At 39.2% G+C, this 26,617-nt stretch overlaps 1 protein-coding gene across 3 annotated transcripts in view; it reads left to right on the top strand.

Moving 5' to 3' along the window:
- Positions 1-26,617, top strand: part of LOC136883521 (sortilin-related receptor) — a 698,235-nt gene that overhangs the window by 556,073 nt on the left and 115,545 nt on the right. For all 3 annotated transcript variants that reach the window (XM_067155885.2, XM_067155884.2, XM_068229722.1), the window contains exon 25: positions 3,222-3,462. In XM_067155885.2, the coding sequence (XP_067011986.2) occupies positions 3,222-3,462 (241 nt within the window). The remainder of the gene's footprint in view (positions 1-3,221; positions 3,463-26,617) is intronic.

The raw sequence follows: 26,617 nt of genomic DNA, 5'->3' as shown, positions 1-26,617 counted from the left end.
GTTTTTTCACTTTAATCTGGTGAAACACGGCAGTAGACGAAGAGCAAGTTAACAGATGAACGCAAACCTCGGGAGGTTACTGTAAGGAGTAGGAAAGAGGAATGTCAGAAAGCGTCATTATCCGTCTACCCGCTTGTATTGCGACACGGAACTCGGGACCCTAACGACAGTCGAAATACAGGTGACGGTGATTACAAATTAATGCTGTGAGTTAGCAGGTCGAGCCTGTTAGGCGACATACACACAAAATACTATGTATGGGATGTGAAAGAAGTACTAAGTAATGAACATTATATGGAAATCTGAAGCTTCAATCTGCCCTTCAAAGGACCGATGACTTGAGTGTCACATATCACAGACTGATTGTACATTAACTTCATCTTTAAGATGTAAAGAAATACAACATAAACTAAAAAATGTCAATCCCATATTGACTTTACGATATCTCTTTATTGTATGTAAATTCTGGCCTTGGGGATATGACACCGCTACTGTCAAACTGGGATAGGAACAAATAGTCAGATGAGCAATAGAAAGAAGACACATCTTCATACATTGCACTCTACCTAGGTCGTCATGAGCTGTAGGATGTGAAAAGTTTGATAAACACAAGAATATAGGTGCTAGGAAAGCAAAAGAATGGAAAGGAACATGTGTGACCTTACAATTGATATACCATGTAGTCTCTCCTACAAGACCCCCTTGTATTTTAAAATCAGGGAGGGTATGTGAAAAGTAGGTTGGTTTTATGGAGTTTTGTTCGATCTTACGCCCGAGTGTACCATTCTCAGAAATTATCAGGCGTTACAAAACCGTGGTAAAACTCTTACCTTGGTATTGCCATGAACCAGTTGCACCATAGCTAATCCTTTTTTTCTCGCTCTTGAAAATGAAAATCCACAGCCTGTTTCCAGTCATTTGACCGGGTCAGAGATGGAAAGAATGAAACCCCCATCTAGCAGCAAGGACAGCAATCGTGCTCCTCTTGGGCAATGATTAGTGACCGACAGATGAAATGATATTGGAGAGCGTTGGTGGAATGAATGATGACAGGGAAAACCAAAGTACCCAGAGAAGAACCTGCCCCTTTTGTCCAGCACAAATCTGACATGGAGTGACTGGCACCCAGTGGTGAGAGGTCGGCGCGCTGCCACAGAGCCTCTTTTCTCACTATTATTCCCCTCAAAAGTAATTCAAAGTAGTATTCAGGAGGCAGTGATTAGTTCGACAGTCACTTGTCTTCCAGAAGGCAGTGACAGTTACGTGTGTCTAATTTATCCAGTTGTTTATGTTTTGTCCAGAATCATCAGCTGTATTTTTATTTCTATTACGAATATTATTTAAATTATTTTACACATGCATAAAAATGTGTATAATCAATTTTCTCTTTGTCAGAATCATTGTAGTCATTTTAATCATATCTTCTATTACATCCCCTCATTTCTAAGACTGGTTTCGTTAGTTTGTCAGTTTCAGCTGAGAAGGTGCTAGCATTAGGGCCTAGGAAAATAGGAACATGCCCAGAGAGGAAGCTAGGTGGACCAAGGTTAGGGAGCTTTCCATCTGTAAATTCATCCGTCTTTTATTCACTGGTAACATATTTACAACATTATAACTGAAGCACTCTTTCTAAAGTAAACCAATAAACTTCTATTGGCCTCTTACATACAAGAGAGAACAGAAGATCTATTACCCCCAGGAAATATAAAGGAAAACAAGTAGTACTAGAATGTAATATTAAACGTTAACATTAAAGAAAAGAAACGGCCTTCAACTGGCCATAGGCCCCTGGGCTACGAACCCCGCACATCCACACAGCACAGCACACACAGAAGTACAACTCAAACCCAATTATACACCCATTCGCTGCCACAAGCATTAACCTTTCACTCAATATACACATGTAAGATTCACTCACGACTTACGCTCTGATGTTCGCAGCCCAGAAGCCTTGGGTTCGAAAGGAACCTGCAAGTAGATGCTCTAGCGAGAGACAAAATTATGAGACCCGAACGCTGGATACAACCAGCCACCAAGACTACGATTGAGAAGGGACAGGAGGGGGAACAACCAATGTAGAAACAATACACTCAACTCGTAGCGCAGGCGCACTTCAAGTGTCTGTAAGAGTCTTTTGAGTCTGAGAGCATAATAGAAATTTCTCGTAACACAATTTCTTAAATACATGAAAATATCTGTGATGCAGCCGATACGGTAAAGGAAAGTAGCAAATTTAGTGCATTTGAAATTGAAATTCTCTTTGATTAAGATGGTTTCTTGGTGAAAGAGGATTATTTCTACGAGTAGGCAACTAGAGTCACTCACCTATTCGCAGTCTTTCTCCAACCAAAACCTGTTTTGAAATGAGGAGTCCATCCAAACTTCAAATAGATTGCTCCTATCTCTTTCTCTCTGTTCATCGTTCTCAAGATTCTGTAGATATACGAGATGTGGTGCCAAATCCATTTTAACGATAAGATCACGGCACTTTGGATGCCCGCAATGTGATATATCGCTCCCTCACGTCTGGATCACGACACTTTCGATGTGCACAATATACAACTTGTGAGGTTATGTAGAGTACATAGGCCTCTTAAATACTACAGTAAACTTGTAAATGAGGTTGATGCACCCAGGCATTAATCCAATAATTATTTATCTACATAACCAATTAAAATTTATTTAAAGCTGTTTACAACTCGGTAAAAAAAAAAAAAAAAAACAGTAAATTTTAAATTGACTTGCTTCCGCACTAAAGCGTCTTGCATCGGAACAATGTGTCCTCGTAGGATGAACCCAGTGACAAGTCAGCATGGGAAGAGGGGTACAGTAGTTATTCGCCGAAACTTGTATCCAAGTATGACATGCGGATACTGGCGTAAAAGAGTTTGCTTATATCTATCTACCAATTTGAAAAGGAGAGATTTCCTTACAGGGATTAGGTATGTGCTAAATTAGTTTGAATAATTGTGTTTTAATAATTTATTGAAGTACATTTTATTTAGTTGACTATTTCAAAGTAAGCCGTTACAAACCAAAATTATTTTACAATGTATGTACCAAAATGTGGCCATCAGTTTATCCTTTTGGAAAAGTTTGGTTCCTGTGTAAAACAAGTATATGAGAATTGTGTTTTGCCGAGAGAAAGGTGGTGAAGAAATGCATCACCAGGATTTTGCGATGCGCCTAACTTAACGGGTACGAACTTTGGTCTCTTTCAGGTGGAAGCTGAGAATGGGCGACACAAGAGCAACAGTTCCAAAGTAGCGACAATAACTTTTGATGGAAACAGTATCATCGATCCTGTCCAGGGACTGGTGATCCCCTCAAAAACCAACCACAGCACGACGCTTTCGTGGAAGATGGTGGCTGGAGCTGAAGGCTATTACATCACACCTCGCAGCACTCCGCCCTTCCCCAACTTGCCAAGGATCTGCGTGAAGAATGTCACCACGTACACAGGTACTGTACATAACTTCAGTAAAAGTCTGTTATAGCGAGTACGGGATATATCAAAAACCCCGTTGTAACGGCAAGTTTTTTTTTAATATCCCTTCGAAATTCCTATATTAAACTGTACAACAGCCTTTGTTTACAAGAGAACCCTTTCACTGAGTCGTCCATTATTACGAGAGATTTTAACGTGTTTTATTTTCTGTTACCGGTACTTACACTTCAGCGGAAAAAGCTAGCAGAAAACTATGGATTATTTTTTCCGTGTAACTCTCGATATTCTGCTAACTAAATATATTACTGTGATCATTTTACACAATTAGATTATAAAACCTTCCACGAAAAGATCGGCAGTGGGTCTCTTGCAAGGGATTTTATTGGCACCGTTATACTTACGTTCGTATCAAGAATTCACGCAAAACGGTAGTTCTTTCAGATATCGCAGATTTGTGGGATTTGTCAACCTGATATGGCTATGCATTGTCGCAGTGATGAGTTTTTTTATCGAACTGTTACTATTGCTGTCAAAAATTGTTGTTCCTCGTGGTGTGACTGTTGTACGCAGAGTAAAACCACTTCTTGTGTTGTGTAAGTTGTAGGCGTGTCTAGAATTGCTTTCTGTGTGAAATGTGAATAGACTGTGCTATCTTTTCTTTGTGTAACGTGTGAAGAAGTCTTTTAGTGATATTAAAAGCAAACTGACTGTACTGTGTAGTGTTAATTTAAATTTCTGTTTGTCATCAGTTTTTGGTTCTGTGAACAGCATATTTTGAACTGTCAGCTGTTTCTAAGTTGTGTTCAGGAGTCTTCGCTTCTTTTGAAAACAGTATCGGTAAAAAAAAAAACCTCCACTTCATTGTGCTGTGACTTAACACATTACAATGTCGAGTGGGAAATGAAAATCATGAGATTTGGCTACAAAATATGAAATTGTGCAGACTTGTGAAAGAAAAAGCAGGGTGAGGAAATGTGAAATACGCAGGCAGTATAATTTAACATATTCGACTCTATTTACTCTCCTTAAAAATAAGGGTAAAAATCAAAGTCACTGTTTTAAAAGGTAGCATTCCAAGCGGGAGTAAAAAACTGTGTAGTGCGGACCATGCTGACCTTGAAGCTGCCCTTTTTTGTGTGGTTTACCCAAAAACAAGCTGCACGAATTCCTAATTCAGGGCCCGTGTTAAAATCTAAGGCACAAGACTTGGCTCTCAGACGAAATATTTCAGGCTTCCAGTGCAGCGATGGATGGTTTAACCGCTTTAAAGCCAGACGTGGCATTTTGCTTCACACAATAAAAAGAGAATCGGGAAGTGTAGACGATAAAGCTGTCAATGACTGGCTTCCAATTCTCTGTGAAATTCTTAAAAGGTACGAGCACAAAGATGTCTATAACGCTGATGAATCTGCACTTTTCTATAAATTATTACTCCAAAGGACTCTTGCGGTGAAGGGTGGAAAACGCAGCAAAGGACGACTAACCGTTCTTTTGTGCTGCAACATGGACGGTAGTGATAAACTGAAACCGTTTATTATCAGCAAGTTAGCCAACCCGTGAGCATTTAAAGTTGTGCACGTGTGAACCGAACATGAAAGCATGGATGACATTGGCACTTTTTAAGCAGTGGCTTCAAGCATTTGATTAGAGAGTGGGCTCGAAGAACAGAAAAGTCGTTCTTTTTTTTATAGAACATTGCCCCCACTCATCCAAATGTTGAGCTATGGAATATTGAATTGGTATTCCTACCACCAAATTGTACCAGTGTGCTACAATCACTAGATCAGGGCATGTTTAAACTCATTAAACATCAGGTCAGGTCAGGTACATCCTGCTACCGTGTGCGACAGTAGACGGTACTACCTGAGACTGTCTGCCGAGGGTTGGGCGGCCGTTACCAAACCTGACAAACTAAGGGAGAACCAATCAATATTGAATTTTCACGACCGCATTGTAATTGAAACAGACTTTCAACGTATTAGGTCGTGTTACGTACATGTAGTACGTGTTGAAGAGATGTTAAGTACAGAACAAAAATGGCCAGCCGGACACCAGTGGGATCCGAACCCACAACCTCCCAATTTCGCGTCGGTTGCTCTACCAATTGAGCTATGGTGGCCTAGGCCATCTTTGTTCTGTTTGAAAGGATCTGAGATACAGGTCTGGCACTGCTGCTAGCACACTGTAGAGTGCGTTTGTGGGTTCGGATCCCATTGGTGTCCGGCTGGCCATTTTTGTTCTGTACTTAACATCTCTTCAACACATACTACATGTACGTAACACGACCTAATACGTTGAAAGTCTGTTTCGCTAAGGGAGAACCAGTGGCTGTGGGCAGAGGAGTTCACCCTTAGGGGGCTTGTTGAAGCCATTGTGTAGGAAATGACACACAAATTCAGCTGGAAGCTGCTGCCTTGCAGATGTGGCAGGGGACTGCTAAAGGCTAAGGGAGATAACCCTGACAGAAAATCTTCTCTAACGTTAGGCCTAGAAAATTGGTTGGAGAATAACTGGAATCGCTTTCAACACTTAAACGAGCCTCGGATGCAAACAAAGAACTCAGAGCAGACAACAGCACCCATAGACCCACGCCAGGTATGATGGCTTACAGCCTGATGACAGGCCAAGCCTTGCGATTGTGCAACAACCCCGGAGAAGACAACACACACGAATAGGAACAATCAATGAACTGAGTTTGACTGGGAAATGTGAAGAGTTAGTGGATATCACGAAGAGAAGGAAAATATCAATCCTAGGACCGAGTGAAACTAAGTGGAAAGCTAAAGGGAGGAAAGAGTTGAGGAAAAACTATACCCTTTACTGGAATGGTAACAACGGAGAGAAGAGAAATTTACTAGGATTGATATTGTCTAAAGAGTTAGATGGTATTACAGAGAACCAGTACATCAATGAGAGGATGATAAATGCAACAGCTGACACTGGTGTAAGTGTATGCCCCTCAGACAGGTTGCAATCAAGATGAAAAGAGTTTCTCATAGACTTAGAAGAGACCATCAGTGAAAAGAGGGCAATCAGCATCAAGGACCTCAACGCACAGCTCGGGACAGAGAAGGTGATGCGACCACATGACTAAGGGAGAAGGAATTCAGAAGGTGAACATCTCCTAGACTTCTGCTTAAGAAACTGTTCGATAGTAAAAACCAGTTGGTTCAACAAAAGAGTCAGTCATAACATTACCCGTTACAGCTGGGATAGGAGGAGCAAGACGGTCATTGACTATGTCATTACAGATAAAGAAGGCAGTAGACTTATGACTGCTGTCAAGATGAACCTCAATAGCAGATCTGAAAAACATTAATATACCAAAGATAACAACCACAAAATTAAGGTGTGGAAACTACAACAGATTGGAAAAAGGACCGACTATCAGGACCGTATAAGAAGACAACTGCCTACAGAAGAAGTGGAGCGTAGTGAGGTAGAGTGGACAAGATTTAAAAACACCTTGATAAAAGAAGCAATAGAGGTTTGCGGGAAGACAAGTGCGAGAGTAAGGGGAAAAGAGTCCCTGGTGGAATGATAGACTAACATCCTCAATAAAGGAAAGGAACATGGCACAAAAAGAACGAGATCGAGAGAAATCCAAGCCAGAACAGGTAAGGAACGAGGGAAAGATCAGAGACCTTGAGCAAGTTTACCAGGACAAGAAATTGAGAGTTAAAAGAGTAGTGGAAGAGGAGAAGATTAAAGTGCTGGGAGAAATTTACTCAGAAACTGAAGGAAGACAGCAGAGGCAATATGAAACTATTGTTCAGAGTGATTAAAAACAAAAGAAATTCAGTTGTGTAACCGTACGTATGTACGATACCCGAATTTTTAGGTAAGGAAATTTTCGTATATAGTTTGTAATGTTAAAATCATGTAATTTTGTTTATTGAGAATGTAAAAACGTAATATTATAAGAAGAATGTGTAGTTAGGGAATATTGCATATGTGCATCATTATATTTTGTATAAATTTCCGTTTGGGTAAGAGTCTGTAAATATGGCCTAGCCGTAGGATTGTGCAACCGTGAAAACTGAGACTATATCGGGAAGGACGGTTGAAGTCTCTTGAATGTGTTGCAACAAAGTGGCTTGGAAACACGGGGTACGGCAGGTAGTATAGGCTGAATGTGTTGCAACAAAGTGGCTTGGAAACACGGGGTACGGCAGGTAATATAGGCTGAAGATTGGAGTGGAGCAATGCTGAATGTGTTGCAACAAAGCGGCTTGGAAACACGGGGTACGGCAGGTAGTATAGGCTGAATGTGTTGCAACAAAGTGGCTTGGAAACACGGGGTACGGCAGGTAGTATAGGCTGAATGTGTTGCAACAAAGCGGCTTGGAAACACGGGGTACGGCAGGTAGTATAGGCTGAATGTGTTGCAACAAAGTGGCTTGGAAACACGGGGTACGGCAGGTAGTATAGGCTGAAGATTGGAGTGGAGCAATGCTGAATGTGTTGCAACAAAGCGGCTTGGAAACACGGGGTACGGCAGGTAGTATAGGCTGAATGTGTTGCAACAAAGTGGCTTGGAAACACGGGGTACGGCAGGTAGTATAGGCTGAATGTGTTGCAACAAAGTGGCTTGGAAACACGGGGTACGTCAGGTAGTATAGGCTGAATGTGTTGCAACAAAGTGGCTTGGAAACACGGGGTACGGCAGGTAGTATAGGCTGAAGATTGGAGTGGAGCAATGCTGAATGTGTTGCAACAAAGCGGCTTGGAAACACGGGGTACGGCAGGTAGTATAGGCTGAATGTGTTGCAACAAAGCGGCTTGGAAACCCGGGGTACGGCAGGTAGTATAGGTTGAAGAATTGGAGTGGATCAATGTGGATATACGTGAGCGGACGTTCATGTCACATCAGACACTCAATAGCCAATACGAGGGCTTTGTTTTAAGCAAGGATGGGTTGACTGAGTGACGCGTGGAGATGTGCCTGTGAGAGCGTTGCTACCAGTAAACTTTCCAGGATGCTATAACCACGTGCAGCAAGCTATATAAGTATGTACGCGTGTGTGGCAAGTCATTCGGACTCTGATTCTGTTTCTGGTTGTGTTTGTGTTCTTGATTCTGTGTTTCTCACTCGGACCGGCGCGCGGGAGCTACTTTGCGCAGATTCCTAGGCGATGCTCTATTGGTCTTAAGTATATTTTACCTACGCAGTGAGCACGCTAAATATCGCTGATGCTACAAGTTTCTGGTGGCACCAAAGTGCACCGAATCTACATTCGGTAGTGGATGTGTGGTTGTGCACAGAGCTAATTCTGGGTAAAGAAGATCGTCGGCCGAGTATGCAGTTCCAGTTGGAGAAACGTGAGGCGCCACACTAACCTGTGCGGCACTCGGGAAGGACTCAAGACGTCGATGAAGTGTGTAAATAAGGTTAGGGATGCTCTTCGTAAAGAAGGTTGCATCCGTACGTAGAGAAAGTCGTCGTACTTTTATTTACCAGAATACGATTTTTTGTTCTGTAACAGTAGTTAGTGTAGTGGGACTCTTACCTGGAGGTATGTTAAGAAATGTATATCTCGTCAAGTAATGATTTTGTTATTGGTAGTAGTTTGTAATTTGCCTTGTAAACGGCAAACACGAGTTGGTCTCGTAAAGTAATGTTTCTTTCTTCATGTTGGTGGTTTGTAGACGTTTGTAATTAGACCTTGTAAACGGCAAACACGAGTTGGTCTCGTAAAGTGATGTTTCTTTCTTCATGTTGGTGGTTTGTAGAAGTTTGTAATTAGACCTTGTAAGCGGCAAACACGAGTTGGTCTCGTAAAGTGATGTTTCTTTCTTCATGTTGGTGGTTTGTAGAAGTTTGTAATTAGACCTTGTAAGTGGCAAACACGAGTTGGTCTCGTAAAGTGATGTTTCTTTCTTCATGTTGGTGGTTTGTAGACGGTTGTAATTAGACCTTGTAAACGGCAAACACGAGTTGGTCTCGTAAAGTGATGTTTCTTTCTTCATGTTGGTGGTTTGTAGACGTTTGTAATCAGACCTTGTAAACGGCAAACACGAGTTGGTCTCGTAAAGTGATGTTTCTTTCTTCATGTTGGTGGTTTGTAGACGTTTGTAATCAGACCTTGTAAACGGCAAACACGAGTTGGTCTCGTAAAGTGATGTTTCTTTCTTCATGTTGGTGGTTTGTAGACGTTTGTAATTAGACCTTGCAAGCGGCAAACACGAGTTGGTCTCATCAAGTGATGATTATTGTGGTATTTATTATCATTTTACTTATTTTTTGGGAGTAAAGTCATGGAAGGAAACTTGCAGTGAATCTTTTATCAGTAGAGTATGGATGAACCTGGCATGCTACCCAAATCTAATTTCAGGGGTAAACGGGTAAGGCTATAAAGTAAGTCTGGAGCTTCGTCAACCTGATGACCGTCGCCTTGGGAGAGGGAGTTACTCATTGCTCTACATAGTTATATACTCCTGTAATTGTTTTACAGGTGGCGCCCAGTCTTGGTATTTACACCTATTTTAGTCACCGTTTACTTATTTCATATTTTCTAAAGCTTGCAATCGTTACAGTTGAAAGTATGAAAGCAATTGAGGATCCTAATGGAAACCTGGCCAGAAGAGAAGACATCAGAGAGGTTCTGAGGAATCGTTTTGATCACCTATTGAACAGGACAGAAGCAGATCAGAGAACAAAAGAACCCGCTGTTGAAACCTGCACAGAGGTACCTCACATTACATGGGCAGAAACAGAAGCAGCCCTTAAGATGGCACAAGGGAAATCCCCAGGAATCAAGAAGTCAGCACGGTCATGATTAAAGCAGCAGGAGTCCAGGGTTTACAGTGGCTACACAGTGTGCTCAATACAGTTTGGACAGATGGCAAGATACCTACTGATTGGAGCAAGGGTGTCATTATCCCACTGTTTCAGAAAGGAAATCGCCAAAAATGGGCTTAATATTCTTGAGAAAATCTTAGAGAGCAGATTGCGAGTGATCTTAGAGCCACAGTTTGAAGAGGAACAGTATGGCTGCCTAACAGGTCTACAACAGACTTAATCTTCAGTGTTCATATGTTAATGGAAAAATATTGGGAAAAAGGCAAAGATCTGTTTATGGTTTTCCTTGACATTGGGACAGCATATGACAGGATTGCAAGAGAGAAGATATGGGAATGCCTGAGAAAAAGGAATGTGCCAGAGGGACTAGTGAGGAAAGTTCAGATGCTGTATGAGAACTGTACCAACTGTGTGCGATTGGGTGATGGACATTCATCCTGTTTCAAGACCAAAAGTGGAGTCCAGCAAGGCAGTGCACTATCCCCATTATTGTTCATCACGATCATGGATGACATAATGAAGAACATCAAGAAAACCTCTGAACTTAAATGCAATGGCCTCTGCTGATGATGTAATGATCTGGGGGGGAAACTGAGGAAGAAGTACAGTCGAGACTCAATGAACGGAAGGGTAATTTCCAGGAGTTCAATTTCAAGATAAGCTCATTCAAAACAGTAGTGATGGCAATAAACAGAGTGGGACGACCAGCGAACATCATGCTAGGAAACCATCCACTAGAAAGTGTGGAAAGCTTTATATACCTCGGCTGTGTAATATGTCGCCACAATCGAGGTGGCAAATAGAGTGCAGAAGAGCTCTCACTTTTACCAGCAAATACAAACACTCCTCTGCGATCCCAAAGTACCAACAAAATCAAAGCTGGTGATGTTCAATCAGTACTTCATACCAATCTTAACCTATGGTATTGAAACCTGCACCCTCACTAAGAAAGACTCATCAAGGTTGCAGGCATCCGAGATGAAGTTCCTTAGGTCCACAATTCATAAAACCAAACTGGACAAGTTAAGGAATGATGTGGTTAGGAAGGAAGCTGGGGTTGTTACATCATTGTTAGATCGGATCAGCATGTCCAGATTGAGGTGGTTTGGGCATGTAATGAGGATGGACAGCATATGTTAACTTGAAGCGACATGTGGCAGGGAAACAGATGGTGGGAAGACCAAGTACCCATTGGAGGACTTCGTAAAAATGGACATTGCAGATCGGGGAAGGACACTAGAGGACTTCATTAACAACAGAACATATCTCAATGAGACAGAATGGAAAAGGCTCGCCAACAGTACCCGGAAAACTGGAACTGTAAAATGATGATGAAACTCGTTAAACACTGCTTTCGTAGCATACTGGTCAACTCATTCAGGTAAAAGTACTGATATGGAATGTACTGGAAGCTATCTCGCACTGCTGTTTCAGACATGCTGGCTTCTAACGAAGTGAACAGAAAGCGAAATTATTGAGGAGGAACTTTCTCATCTCGAAGTGCCAGATAGCTGGAATCGTGTCTCTTCTCGGCCGGAAGTAACCTGTCAATTGTCCGGCCCCGCGGTTTAGGTGGCAACGCAGCCGCCTATCACCTGGCAGCTCCAGGTTCGATTCCCGGCTTGGTCAGTGGTTTTTAATTGTAAATGATTGATATCCCTGGCCTGGGGAGTGGGTGTTTGTGTCATCGTTCATGTTCCATTCCTCACATTCAACACTCTACACTTACTCCATTCCAATTCCACGCAGGTTCATGTCACATGGTGCAAGTAGGAGCAAAAGATCTCTATAGGTCGACGCCCTGAACAAATAGCATTTTAAAAAAAACTGTCAATTCGATGATTTATGTAAAAGTTGACGAAGGTGTGCCTGTGTGGGGGGGGTATCTGACTGAGAGTGAAATTCAGCCTACTAACTTACATGAGCAATCTGACGAGTGTGAGAAGGACGGGGACATCACATCTGCAGTCATGAGTGCTTTATGCAGTAAATGACTCATCACTAGACGATTTGGTGACACAAGACTGAAGAAAGCGACTTTGGACTCGTTCCCGAAGCCTCTGTAAGGGTAACTACTGTATTCAAATTTAGTGTTGTGAATGGAAACTTTAAATGCAAATGTAATATAGCCTAGAATAGGTTTAACTTTCATTTTGCATGGTGAAACATTTTAAATTGCTGCGCTTTTCTCCAGTTTTGGTAACTGGTCCCTTGTTTGAATTATGTTGGTGTGTTTTATTTTGTATTACAAAAAGTTGTGTGTTGTAACTTTGCCATTAGAGTTTTAACGGTGCGTGTTAAGTCACCAGGCATTGTTAGGAATGTAAACAACAGAAATGGCTTCATGGCCTGCTAAACTCCGTACAGTACCAGCGTATGAGAAGATGGAAATGTTAACCTATAAGTAAACACCATTAGTAGCGAATTCTCCCAATATCAGAAGACGTTAATCAAATAACACAATCAATAAAATATGAATTTCCATCGCATTGCTATAATTTTTTATTCAAATCATGTGCGTAAATGCAATATAACGATAACCTCTGCAAATGATGGTAAGGCAGTAAATACTAAAATTATGCAGAAGAATATCACAATGTTTTTTCCAATGTAAATTATGCCTTACTGCGTGTTTCTCTTCCTTTCATCACACTGCCAGTCCAAGAACCACAACTTTCCTCCACATTAAAACAAAATTCTATCAAACCTTGCCAAATCTTTTCAAATCTTGTCAAACCTTCAGCAATCTTGAACAGTCTTTGACACATTTGATATTTTTCTAGTGAAGTATTGAACTGAAAGAAAAATGTGATGGTGTACAACAGACAGTCACGTTTGAACACGATCGATCATCCATATAGATTTCTTCCTCTGTCCACTACTCACACTAGCGAGCTATCTCGCGCTGCCATTTATTAATCCCCATTGACTGGAGAAAATAATTATTCAGGTTCGAAACGAGAGAGAGCATGTCTTCATAATTCTTCTTATTCATAAGTGCATAAATAATGTGATAGCTTTCGTCAGCTTGGTCAAAATAAAGGCTGAAATAAACAACTGATTTTAGTAATAACTATATAATTGGCCTTGCGTACCACTGACTACTTTTACCGTTTTTCGGAGACACCATTGTGCCGAAATTTAGTCTGCAGGAGTTCATTTACATACCAGTAAATCTACAGAGACAAGGCTGACAACATTCAAATACTACCAGACTGAGCCACTCAGACCAGCAGTTGTGCCACGTACAGTAAATCAATAAAAATGTGATACGACAGTATGAGTCACTGATTTCAGAGGTTAACATCGGGTTAAAATTCAGAACGCCTGTTCCCTCATAAATTTATGGTGAAAATATTATTACTAGCAAGATACCTGTGCTTCCCTACAGCTTTAAAATGAAAGTTGTTATTGAAAGTTTTACATTTTGGAGAGCCCACTGTCAGCTGAGCCTGTAAAATACGTCCTCAGTTGGTACGTCAAACAGTTTTGGCGGAATGATTATTTATTTTATAATCCAACATTCACTTGAACCTCGTACGTAAGAATTTGAAGGTTTTAAACCATATCTCATGTAACATCTAGGACGTAAAAGCGACCCACCTGCAAAATTCTGATTTTGTACGTCGAACAGTAATGGAGGAATGAATACTTTTTTTAAGGGGTAAATGTTTTGAAATATTTATTAACATCTAGAATATAGAAGACCACCCTTCATAAAAAAAAAGTTCTGTTCCTGCCTGAAACGGTTTTGGAAGAATGGCTATTGTGTTTTTCAAAGTCGACTACCATCTAAACCTCTTAGGGGAGGTTTGTTTTGAAGTATACGGTATTTTACACCTACGACATAAAAGAACCTTCTCGTAAAATTACAACTTTATACGCCAAATGGTTTTGGATGGATGAATAATTTAGTTTACACTTAAGCGGTGGAACATTTTAAAATATTTCCTACTTCACACCTAGCGTTTAAAATTTGGAATTTTGTCTTTGTACGTTGAAGGATTTTGGAGGAAGGAATTGATGTATTACTTTTCGGATCTTAACCCCCATTTAACTCGCTGAGGGGTTAAATTGGTTTCAAACCTGCTTTTATTTAATACCTAGGATATCATTTTACATTTTAACTTCGTAATTCAAACGGTTTCATTTGTCAGCATCCTCATCCCCCAGTCAAAAGCCCTTAGCGGTGTATTGTTTTAAGTCCACTTCTTATTTGTATCTTCATAAAAATGAACTCGGCTTCTTTTACACCCCTCTTAAGTTGATCCCCCCCCCCCAAACAAAAAATGTGTTTTTTATTTTTAAAGGAGATTCCAAATACATATTTTCAAATCCCTAGTATCCTTCATTTTTTTTACATAAGTATCTTCATACAAAGAATTAAACTAATTTTTCAGTTCATTTACCTATCCTTATTTGGATTTTCAAAAAATAAAAAAGTGTGTTTATTTTTAAAAAAAGATTCCAAATACATATGTTTATGTTGGTAACATCTTCAATTTTTCAGATTTAAGTATCCTCATAAAAAGAATTCAACCCCTTTTTAGTCCTTTCCTACACTCCCTTTAAGTGGATTTTACAAAAACAAAAGAATATGCATTTCTTTGTTTATAAAGAAGATTCCAAACACCAATTTTCACGTTTGTAATATCTTCAGATTTTGAGATACCAGTATTCTATAAAAAAGCATTAAACTCCTCTTTCAGTCCTTTCCCCCCCCCCCCCCCCTCCAAGTGTTTTATCTGTAAACAAAAAAGTGTGTGTTACTTTATTTTTAAAAGAGATAATATATACCAGTTTTTACGTCTGCAACATGTTGCATTTTCTAGATGTACTCATTTAAAAAAAATATGTCTCTTTATTTTTAAATGAGATGCTAAATAAAACTTTTCATGACTGTTACATCTTCAGTTTCTGAGATATAAGTATCCTCACCGTTTTTCACTCTCTTTAGAGGATTCTTCCGAAAAAACGTACGTGTTTCCTTATTTTTAAAGGCGATTCCAAATATCAATTTTCATGTCTGTAACATCTTTAGTTTTTGAGATATAAGTATTCACATAAAAATAATTCAACTGCTTTTTCAGTCCTCCCCCCTCCCCAGCACTGAAGTGATTTTTCCGAAACAAACAAATACACGTTGCATTTATTTACCCCCTTTAACACTTCTCCTTAAGTGGATTTTCAGAAAACAAATTATGCGTGTTCCTTTACTTTTACAGGAGATTCCTAATACCACTTTTCACATCTGTGACATGTTACATTTTTGAGATATACTCATTTTAAGAATTAAGTAGATTTTCCAAAAACAAAAATACACATGTTTTTATTCTTAGAAGAGATTTCAAATACCAATTTTCATGTCTGTAATATCTTCAGTTTTGAGATGTAAGTATCCTCAAAAAGGTATTCAACCCCTTTCTCACCGTTTTTCACTCTCTTTAGAGTATTTTTCCAAGAAAAAAAAGTTTTTCTTTATTTTTAAAGGAAATTACAAATACCAATTTTGATGTCTTTAAACTATTCAGTTTTTGAGTTATAGATACTCATTTTAAAAATTCATCCCCTTAGTGGCAGAATATCCAAAAATCCTTCCTTAATGAGCACCTACATTGTAATATGAATGTATCCCCAGTAGTCTTCCACGAGATTCAGTCTGGCCAGGTGTTAGTAGTTCCTTATTAACATCGTGATAAGAGCAGCCTGCCTCCAGAAGTGCCACATTGCTAATGTTTCGGCTCACTGTTGATAAACATATTTAGTTCCTGTATAGAGACAGCTTACTCCAGTAATCTGCAACGTGTGGCATTTGCATTAGACCCATGTAGCCTATAATACCTAGGAAATTTCTCATCTCATTTTCGTTGGTTGGAGTCCATGAGCGGATACGACTGAAAGGAGAATGTCCTTCCACAGCGCGTTTTTGTTCTGCATACAAATTTGTTTCGTTCACCATAAGAGTGATAAGCTCACTGTTAACGAATTTACAGTAAAAGTCATATGGAGAAGCACTGACAAATTCGTTACTCAGTTCAACTTTATCTCGAGTTCCAACATCGGAAGCAAAATTCTGATGTCTTCCCTGAGGATTATGCCACATAACAAATATTTCCTCTCCTTCTTAATCTTCCTGCACCTCATTTTCCTCCTCTGCACTTTCGCCTTCTTCATTAGATGGTCCTGGTTGTACATCTTCAATTGATGCCGCGTCTTCCTCATGAATGCAATTTTCCAGATTTGTCGTATCATTTTTGTCCGCTGTATTATGTAGATTTTTATTTCTAGTTGAGGTCTCCCTTGAGCTTTCTCTGGACTTCTTTTGTGGAGGTTCTTCAGCTTCGCTGTCACTTGAACTCTCAGTACAGTAGTCTGGATCGTCTGAAAGGTCATGCATAGCCTGTAGCTCATCATCTACAGATTCTTCTGAATCTGAAATATACATATACAGTTTGTCGTTAGTAAATATATTTAAAATTCAATTTGGCGAAGAGTTTTTGTCTTGAAAAACGTAATAGATCAGTTTGACATGGATACTATTTACCAGAATTCTCATACTGAAGGGCTAGCGTCATTATCTTCCGAGTTAGAGAAGAAAACGGTTTAATTTTTATAACTAACCTCTCCGTTCACTGGTAAAATAACTTAGATATACCTCGCAAGTAGTTCACACACACCCTACCGTAAAACAACGAGTGCCTTGTGATTGTAGTGCTAAGCACTAGTAAACAAATCCTGGCACGCTCTCTTATCGACAGTGTGTACTATCAAACAATGCAAGCTTCTAGTACCGCTAGACTGTACCGCTCTGGCCGTCTAGGCATAATCATGCAGTGAACTTTCCTGTGGGGCCACGGCGGTACCTCGGGGTGCTAGGAATTTTTAGTGTATTTTGTACGTATATTGAACACTTAAGCAAAATATCACTTTGAATTTTACTTTACTAATATACTACATGCACAGAAGAAAAAATGCTTTGGCCACCCAGACATTTCTTGCTACGAGTACTGGCAGTCAATGTGTTAATCATACATGTTTCATTCCCTTCATCAGTAAAGTCAAATAAGTACAGAAGAGGACCCATTGTATAAATTGGTGTTTGATCATTTAAGCAACAAAAACAAGAAAATGAAGAAAAACTTGAAGATCTTAAATTTATTTAGATATTCTCATTCAATTCAAAATTTTAAAATTTTGTGTATTGATAATTTTCATAATACAGTATTTCACTAGTTTGTTTATTCATTGATATGGTGAATTAGGATGCAATACTTATTTAAATTGTGGGCTAAACAAAAAATGGGGTTATATTGTTTTTTATTCCTTGATTTGACTGCACTGATGAAGGGAATGTATATTGTTCCTGAAACATATATGATAGAATAAATAATTTTCAATCATCAAAAGTGTATTGATAAGGTGGGTATACTGTTGCTTCGCATCCATAGGTTAAACCTTAAAAAGCCCTACACATGACCCCTGCGTGGTGCTAAGGAAGCAACAACATTGGCTGCTGGACCTATTTTCTAAAGATCTCCCAGCAAATATGCAAACTGTACGAAGTAATCCACTCAACGGCTTTTTTAAGAGCCAATTGACTCAAAAGCTTGGACATGGTATTAAAATTTCTCAACTGAATGTTGAAGGTATCAGTAGATCCAAGCATGACGTTTTGTCAAAATTGCTCCGTAATAATGACATTGATCTGGTACTCATTCAAGAAACACATGCTGCTACAGAAGATGAGCTGAGCAAGAGAGGGAAGATTTATGGTTATAATATTATTGGTGCTACCTTTGACAATGTATATGGTATTGCTACATACGCCCGTAACAACTTGGAGCATGATGAATTCATATCGTCTAATACAATTAGTAATATTCATACTGTAACAATAAAACTGCAAGATGTAACCGTCGTAAATATCTACAAACCTCCAGCCATCTCCTGCCCATCTCCAGCTCTTCCAGATGCAAGTCATCCAACTATCTATTCTGGCAACTTCAACAGCCATCATGAAACTTGGAAATATGCAAGAAACGATGATTGCAGCATAGCTTTAGTAGAATGGTCAGAAGACCATAATGCACATCTTATATTTGATGCAAAAAACAAAGATCTGCTGCTTGCAAGCGAGAGTCCAACCCAGACCTCTGTTTTGTCACATGTGACTGTTGGCAACCCTCTACCCATGATGAGAGAAGTTTTGGGGGACTTCCCAAATAGTCAACACAGACCAGTCTTCCTCGAGATGGGCATCTCTGTTCCCTTTATTACACGCCCACGCTGGAACTTTAAAAAAGGCAAACTGGACGAAATTCTCTGAAGAACTGGGCAAATGCATCAGATGGATTCCAGCAACCAGCAATAATTATCAGAGAGTTTTAGGACTTGTGAAATCTGTAGCCAAGAGGCTACAGGAAAGAATACGTTCCCGGATGGAGTGAACAGAGCGATGCCCTATACAAAGATTTTCTTGAAACAGGTGCCGATACGACTGGTGAGGAGCTATTACAGAGTCTGGATGAAAATTGTAAACAGAAATGGACAGAAACAGTTAGTAACTTGGACTTCTCTCATTCCAGTAGAGAAGCCTGGAGCCTATTAGGGCAGTCGCCGAAGTGGCAGATTCCCTATTTGTTGTTTTCCTAGCCTTTTCCTAAATGATTTCAAAGAAATTGGAAATTTATTGAACATCTCTCTTGGTAAGTTATTCCAATCCCTAACTCCCCTTCCTATAAATGAATATTTGCCCCAGTTTGTCCTCTTGAATTCCAACTTTATCTTCATATTGTGATCTTTCCTACTTTTATAAACGCCATTCAAACTTATTCGTCTACTAATGTCATTCCACGCCATCTCTCCGCTGACAGCCCGGAACATTCCACTTAGTCGAGCAGCTCTTCTTCTTTCTCTCAATTCTTCCCAACCCAAACATTGCAACATTTTTGTAACGCTACTCTTTTGTCGGAAATCGCCCAGAACAAATCGAGCCGCTTTTCTTTGGATTTTTTCCAGTTCTTGAATCAGGTAATCCTGGCGAGGGTCCCATACACTGGAACCATACTCTAGTTGGGGTCTTACCAGAGACTTACATGCCCTCTCCTTTACATGGTTGACGTGCTTCTTTACCCACGTACTTCAGACAGGTATTCTTCCTAAGGAGTTTAAGAAGACTAAAATCCTTGCCATATTGAAACTGGCAAACCAAAAGATATACCACAAAGCTACAGACCAATCGCTCTCTTCAGTTGTTGCTATAAACTCCTTGAAAGATTAGTATACAACAGAATTAGCATTGTAATTAATCAACATATTCCTATTGACCAAGCTGGTTTTAGGCAGAATTGTAGCTGTTGTGACCAAGTCCTTGCACTCGCAACATGCATTGAAGCAGGTTTTCAGCAAGGTTGAAAACCTCTGCTGTTTTTCTGGATCTTTCTGCTGCATATGACACGGTTTGGAGAGACGGGCTGCTGTATAAACTTCTTCAGGTATTACCATGCAAACCACGGTACAATTAATTTGAAACATGCTTAATAATAGACTCTTTCAGGTTGTTCTAGGGAATAGGACTAGCAAGCTGAGAAGATTGAACAATGGTCTCCCTCAAGGATCAGTCTTGGCTCCTCTCCTGTTCAATCTGTATGTATCAAATTTGCCAGCAACGAAATCTAGAAAATTTTGCTATGCTGATGATATAGCTTTAGCTACAAGTCATAGTAACCTGAAAGAAACGGAGAACATTTTAACTGATGACCTTTCCGTTCTTAGTGACTATTTTCGGAAATGGGGACTCCAACCAAAGACCAGCAAAACTGAGGTGTCCTGCTTTCATTGCTTTCATCTAAATAACAAAATGGCAAACTGTACTCTCCAAGTGTCTGAACGGTAAGGTCCTCAGACACAATAATTACCCAAAGTACTTAGGTATAACATTAGATCGGACACTCTCCTTCAGGCAACATCTAGTAAATACAGCAGCAAAGATTAGGAGTCGTAACAACATTCTGCAGAAGTTGTGTGGTACAACCTGGGGTGCTTCTGCAACTACCTTGAGATGTTCTGCCCTTGGTTTAGTTTTCTCTGCGGCAGAATATTGTGCTCCTGTGTGGATCAACAGCTGCCATGTGAAACTTGTGGACACTCAACTCAACAACACAATGAGGATTATTTCAGGTGTAATAAGATCAACTCCTACCCACTGGCTTCCTGTCTTGAACAACATCATGCCTCCTTTATTCTGTAGAGTACAAGCACTGTTGAGAGAATACTCCAAGATAAATAAGGACCCTGACTTGCCCATCCACTCCAGTATTCGTGACTTTCAGAGGAACTGGTTGAAATCTAGACATCCGCCAGTTAAGTTCGCTCAGAAGCTCACAGAAGACAATTTCAACCCCTATGCCCAGTGGAAAGAAGATTGGATCTCAAAAACAGGTGAACATCTCTGGCCTTTCTTCCCACCTAATTCGAGGTCTGATCTCCCAAGAACAACTTGGACCATCCTTAATAGGATCCGATGTGGTCATGATGTCTGTGCTGCGTCCCTGTATAAATGGGGAAAGATACAATCCCCCGAGTGTGACTGTGGTGCTGCTTTTCAAACCATCGAACACACTGTAAAGGAATGTAGCAGAAAAGCCTACCCTGGAGATTGGTTTGATTTTCTAGAGGCCAATACAGAGGCTCTTAGAATGGATAACAACTTTGGACATTAAAATATAATATACTTGCTTTCTTGTTTCTGTATATATATGCCATACGATAAATAAATAAATAATACCCAACATAAACTATTTAAAATAGTTTCTATAATAGATTTAGACAAGTCAATACAGGATCAAATAAAGTACCCTTTGTGTTGTTGGACACATTATTTACGCATTTATTACGAAAACATGTTCTCTTTCTCTTTCATTTCAAATTTTCTTTATGAAACAGCATTCATATTACTAATTGACTCCGACATCTCCTTCAAATATCAGAAATCAGATCAAATCTCCTTCAAATGTCGGCAACTTTACCGAAGGTGATTGATCGCATGTTTCATAACCGCTGGGATGTATAAGTATCGGTAACGGAAAAAATGGTGCATGCTTAATTGCTCGTAATAATGGATGCGTCAGTGATAGGGCTCTCGCTGTAACCGAAGGACAATACACAGTTTAATATAATTAATTTAATTTTGCACAATGTCCATAAGTAGAGGACATACTCTTAAGCATTTTCACAGAATTTTGTCAGATATTTCTCTGCGCTTTCACGTCATTACGTGATGTCTGTCACGTTATCACGAAGTTTGCATATGCATAGTTCATCCGGTTGGTGGTAGACGTCTCGTTCAGGTACGGTTGTGATGTGTCTCAACGTATAATTGGCTTTTATCCTTTCTCTGTTGACTATAGCGTCTGTAGCGTAAAATTCAGGAAATATTTCTTCTCTTTTTCCTTGTAGTTCTCGGAGTAGACTGTGGTATGCTTCCGTTGATGGCAGGCATGGGTCATATCTCAAATCCTCAATGTAAAAGGATTCTCTGGCGAGAACGTATGCCAGACGTGTGGGTGTATACTTTGAAATACACAAGGCCTTTTTCAGGAATCTTGCTTTTAATTTTTCGATTTCCTTGAGGTTCTTCTTTCTTAGTTGGTCCCAGATTGTCAAACCATATGTCACTATTGGGGTTTAACTTAAAAAATTTTAATGCAGTATTACGTTGCGTAAATTCGGTATACTGTTCATAGTTGATCCGAACATGGATACCGTGAGTCTGTAATGTGTTTGCTTCCTTTTCTGAAAGTCATTGACACAGTTCGTTCTCGATTGCCCATACTGTAAGTTTGTTGAAAGCCTCCTGGAGATTCGTTATGTCATCAGCGTATGCGTACAATTTGGCCTTTTCTGTTCTAATGCTCTGAGTTATGTCCGCAGTTACTATATTAAATAGGAGCGGGCAAAGTGGATCACCTTGTAAAACTCTGTTTGTTTGTTCTGTTGGATCTGATATATCAATATTGTCATCTATTTGTATGAAATTTTCATTCAGAAGGTTCCTTAAAATCCTCGTGATATAATTTTTCCCAATGAGTTTTTCCAGTTTATCGATTGCTATATTTCTATTTACGAAGTCGAAGGCCTTAGTGTAGTCTATAAAGACAGAGTGTAGTTTACCTCTGTGGAATTTTAATGCATCTTCTATATCCCCTTGTAAACATTTTACTGCGTGGAGAGTGGAATTACCCTTCATGAATCCAAATTGCTCTTCCGGTATTGATCCTTTAACCGAGCTGTATAGAAGTTTTGTTCTAAGGCTTGTCAATATTTTTAGGGCAGTACATTCGAGCGCTATTCCACGATATGCGTTTGGATCTCTAATGTGTCCTTTCTCTTTGTACAAAATTTTAAGAGTAGAAAGTCTCCAGTTTCGAGGTATTTTTCCTTGTTTTATGCATTCATTGTATAGGTCTGTCCATATTTTCTTGAGATGGGTTGCTGTACCTTTAAGATTTTCATAATAAATTCCATGTGGACCACAAGCCTTTTTGTCTTTCGTTGTGTTTATTACATGTTCTACTTCTTCTACCGTAAAAGGATTGAAATTAATCTCTGGATACTCTTATTCACTTAGCTCTTCTGGTAGAGTTTCTTTTGCCTGCAAAACTTTGCTGAAATGTTCTTTCCATATTTTAATCGGGATGTTGTTTTGGCAGTACTGCTTTGTACCATTGTTGTTCTGCCTCTTCTATTTGTTTTTGTTCTTCTTTGTCTTGAAATATGTCTTTTGCTTTTCTGATTGTTGTTTTGTAATTCTTTCTTGTGTCATATTTTCGTAGGGATGTTTCTGTTGGCATTATTCTCGCGCACCTTAGTGCCTTCAACGTGTCTTTCCTTTCTTTATAGCAGCTGTTATTAAACCAGGGTTTCGCTTTTCAATTTTGTTGATTATTATATATGACGGTATCTTTGATACATCTTTCTAAATTGGCAATGGCATTATCTATATGGTATTGCCTTCAAGAATTTTTTCTGTTATTGCATCTGTGTCCATTTCAGCTAATCTAATTTGGTCGACTCTTCTTCCCCTCTTGGGTTTTTCTTTTTCATTTTCGGTCTTTGGAACTCTTCCAGTTTTATGATAGTGTCCTCTGGTAGGTGCTTCCTTGCAACTATATTTGATAGTACCTTCTGTTGCACTGACCTTACATTGCTGAAGACTAGATCAATTGTGCTGCAACCATTTACACATGTATATGTTTTAGTCTCTTTTATCAAGCCTTCACTTTCTAAATACTCGACTACATTCTCCGATTTCTTTTGACTAATGTCGACTCTGCTGTTTAAATCTTTCATTCCGATGTATCTTATTTATTGCTGTGGCCAGCTCATCTTTATATTCGGGCTGAAAGTAGACAGAGACTAATATGCATAGCTTAGAATGGTGTCGGTTTCCATCATGACGCTGAATGGGGACAGTCTGGCTTTTAATAACAAGGTGATACTGCCCTTAGGTCTGCCACGTAGAGCTCGTGTTGCATGAGAATGTATGGAGTAAACGTTTTTGGTGTTTCATTCTACGGTGAGGAATGTTTCAGTTGAGATTACTGCATCATATGGTTGGAATAAGTTTTCTGGTATCAAATCCAGGGCGTTTTTTAATCCTTCAATATTCCAAAGCAGTGCCTTTAATGAATCTGGGGTGCAGTTTTTATTAATTTTTACGGTATCAATTTTTCCATTTTTGTAGATGTTCTTATTTTTTTGTTTGCATTTGCTTTATTTTCACATGTAAGTTTCCAGGTTGATTCCATGAGGTGGCCTGTTTCTGTGTCGACGTTGGAAACGAAAAGGCCTCACAATCACTCCTTTAGGCCAAAATCTTGAGTCTTCTGTTGCTTTTAGTTGCCTATATGGGAATTTTATTTTGAACGATTTATAAGTACCTGATGAATTTAATTCCTCGCATATTATATTTTCTTCTATTCCTTTCTGTAGAAGGAAGTTTTTGACGCTTTGTGTTATGGTGCTTTTGAATAGTTTACCGAAGTACAGCAAGGCATTCCTTTCTGCTGCTTGAATCGTGTTGTCCATAGAGGTTCCTGTGATGACCTGTTGGTAGCGCTTAACTTCTTCTGTTATTTATTTCTTTGTAACTGTTAAGTTCATCTTTTTCACCATTTTTATTGCAATGGTGTTCAAAGTTTTGTCCTACATATTCTGTGTTCGAGTTGTAGATGGTAGCTTTTGTTTCACTGATGATAGGTTGCTCTACTGATTTTGGTCTTTCCTCTGTCATTTGGTTTGTCTTTGCCTTCCGAGGGCTATAATCAAGTTCTATACTGATTTTGTCTAGTTGTTCACTTTTCTTTTTGAGGCATTCTACAGTTAGCATGGAAAGTGCTTCGGCCATTTCATTTATTTTCATAGTTAGTTCCGCACGCATATCTTCCAGTGCTCTCTGCATGTTCTTTCCCGCTTTATACAGGGTGAAATCTTGTTCACAGCTAATACATAACCATAGAAGTTTTGACTTATTTTTATTGGTTGATTTAAGAGCGTTAAATTGACCTTGTTGTAGCTCCGCACATGAGAGGTGGTGCCATCGCTGGTATAACCCATCGCTGGTCACAGCTGCATAATTTTCTTCAAGTCGTTTGTTGCATATTGAACAGATTTCATGCTTATCAATTTTCTCACTAGGTGTTGCAGTGTGCTGGTGCCTGGTTGGTATATCTGTATTTTCTGTATTCTTCGCAAGCAGGCTCCAAGATGGCAAATCCTGTAATAGATATTGCCTATTGTACACTAGGATTATCAAAGATTACACTTCCTAACACAAATATTATTAACAGCACTTCACTTACTTTTGTGAATTGTATCACTGTTTTAATTGCATGCTCGCGTCTTATAGGACAGACAGCGGGGTTCTCATTACATGCCGTACTTGCTGTGGTAGACGAGAACTCTTATGTCACTGTCTCATGACCACGTCGTCAAACTAGCAATAAGCCATTGTATTTATTTATTCATACGTCATACAACATCTCGCAAACATTACTGTCTTGCCACATTGTCAATGAGCCATATACGTATTTAAATTGCACATTCATATGCAACTTTCATTGCAGTTCCATTTACCTTTTAACTCTGAATGTGCGGCAATAATGCAATGAAATTTTAAAATCCAATTTTTTAATTGAAAATAAAGGATCTATTATTGATCTGGTGCTACTACTCTCCCATGTGTAGTGATGAATAGCCTTCTGCTTGAAGAATGTATTCGTAACTGCTAAACCCATACTAGCACAGAAGTCCAGCAAATGCCTCCCATTGCTATTAGCTTCCATGTCTTCCCCACATTTACCTTTCACATTTCCATATCCTTCAGTTCTATTTCCAACTTTTGCGTTGAAATCGCTCATTAGCATTATCCTAGCCTTGCTGTTGACCCAGACGACAATTATCACTCAGTGCTTCATTAAACTTCAGCTTCATCCTTGCCTGCACTCGGACATAGGGAATATACTTGATGCAGTTCTCATCCTAATTCCTCTAACAACTAAACTTACGCACATCATTCGTCATTTATGTACTACCTCTACTCTACCCTTCCATTTTAACACCTGTTGTTCTCCCATAAGCTCCCCATCAGTTGCCTTTTCGTTCGCCAAGTTGTTACAAGTAACAACTCTCATTATTGTTCCGTATTGAAGATGACGTTAGGCATAGATATCAAGGATAATTAAATAAAAAACCACCTATTCAATACTTTCCACGTTTAATGTGGTTATTATCTACATGATTTTATGTAGACTATTTGGTCAGGTACATGTTTCACCCATTATTTTGGGCATCTTCAGCCTGTAAACAACCTTTAGGTCAAGGTTTGGGACCTTATTAACTAATATAAACATACTAATATATACACTATATACAACATATACAATATATACAAACATAAGTCAATACAGTAAAGTTTTTTGGTCCTAATCTATTTAATATGGAAAATGTCCAAAACTAAAATGGATCTTCTTTTCGGTGAAGAGGATTGCAAATCGGGGTTTATGTGACCCCTATATCATATTAAGTACTTGACGTATCGTGTCTGGTGACAGGATGTGTCGTCAACAATAAGTGGAGATTTGAACTGATTGTAGGTTGGTCAAGATTGAAAATATAAATTTAAATTGAATGTGTTTTAACTTGGCAGTTCTGGTTAACTTAAAATGTTCAAAACTAAAAATAAAATGAAACGGATCTTCTTTCTTCTTCTTGAGAAGGGGTGATATTAAAACTGGAGCTTGTTTGACCCACGATTTTCATTTTCATGTTCTTGACGTAACTAATATTTAAATGTGTTGTCGTGTACA

This window comes from Anabrus simplex, chromosome 11, assembly GCF_040414725.1.
Source record: "Anabrus simplex isolate iqAnaSimp1 chromosome 11, ASM4041472v1, whole genome shotgun sequence".
Taxonomy (NCBI): domain Eukaryota; kingdom Metazoa; phylum Arthropoda; class Insecta; order Orthoptera; family Tettigoniidae; genus Anabrus; species Anabrus simplex.
This window is presented reverse-complemented; position numbering and strand designations above follow the sequence as displayed.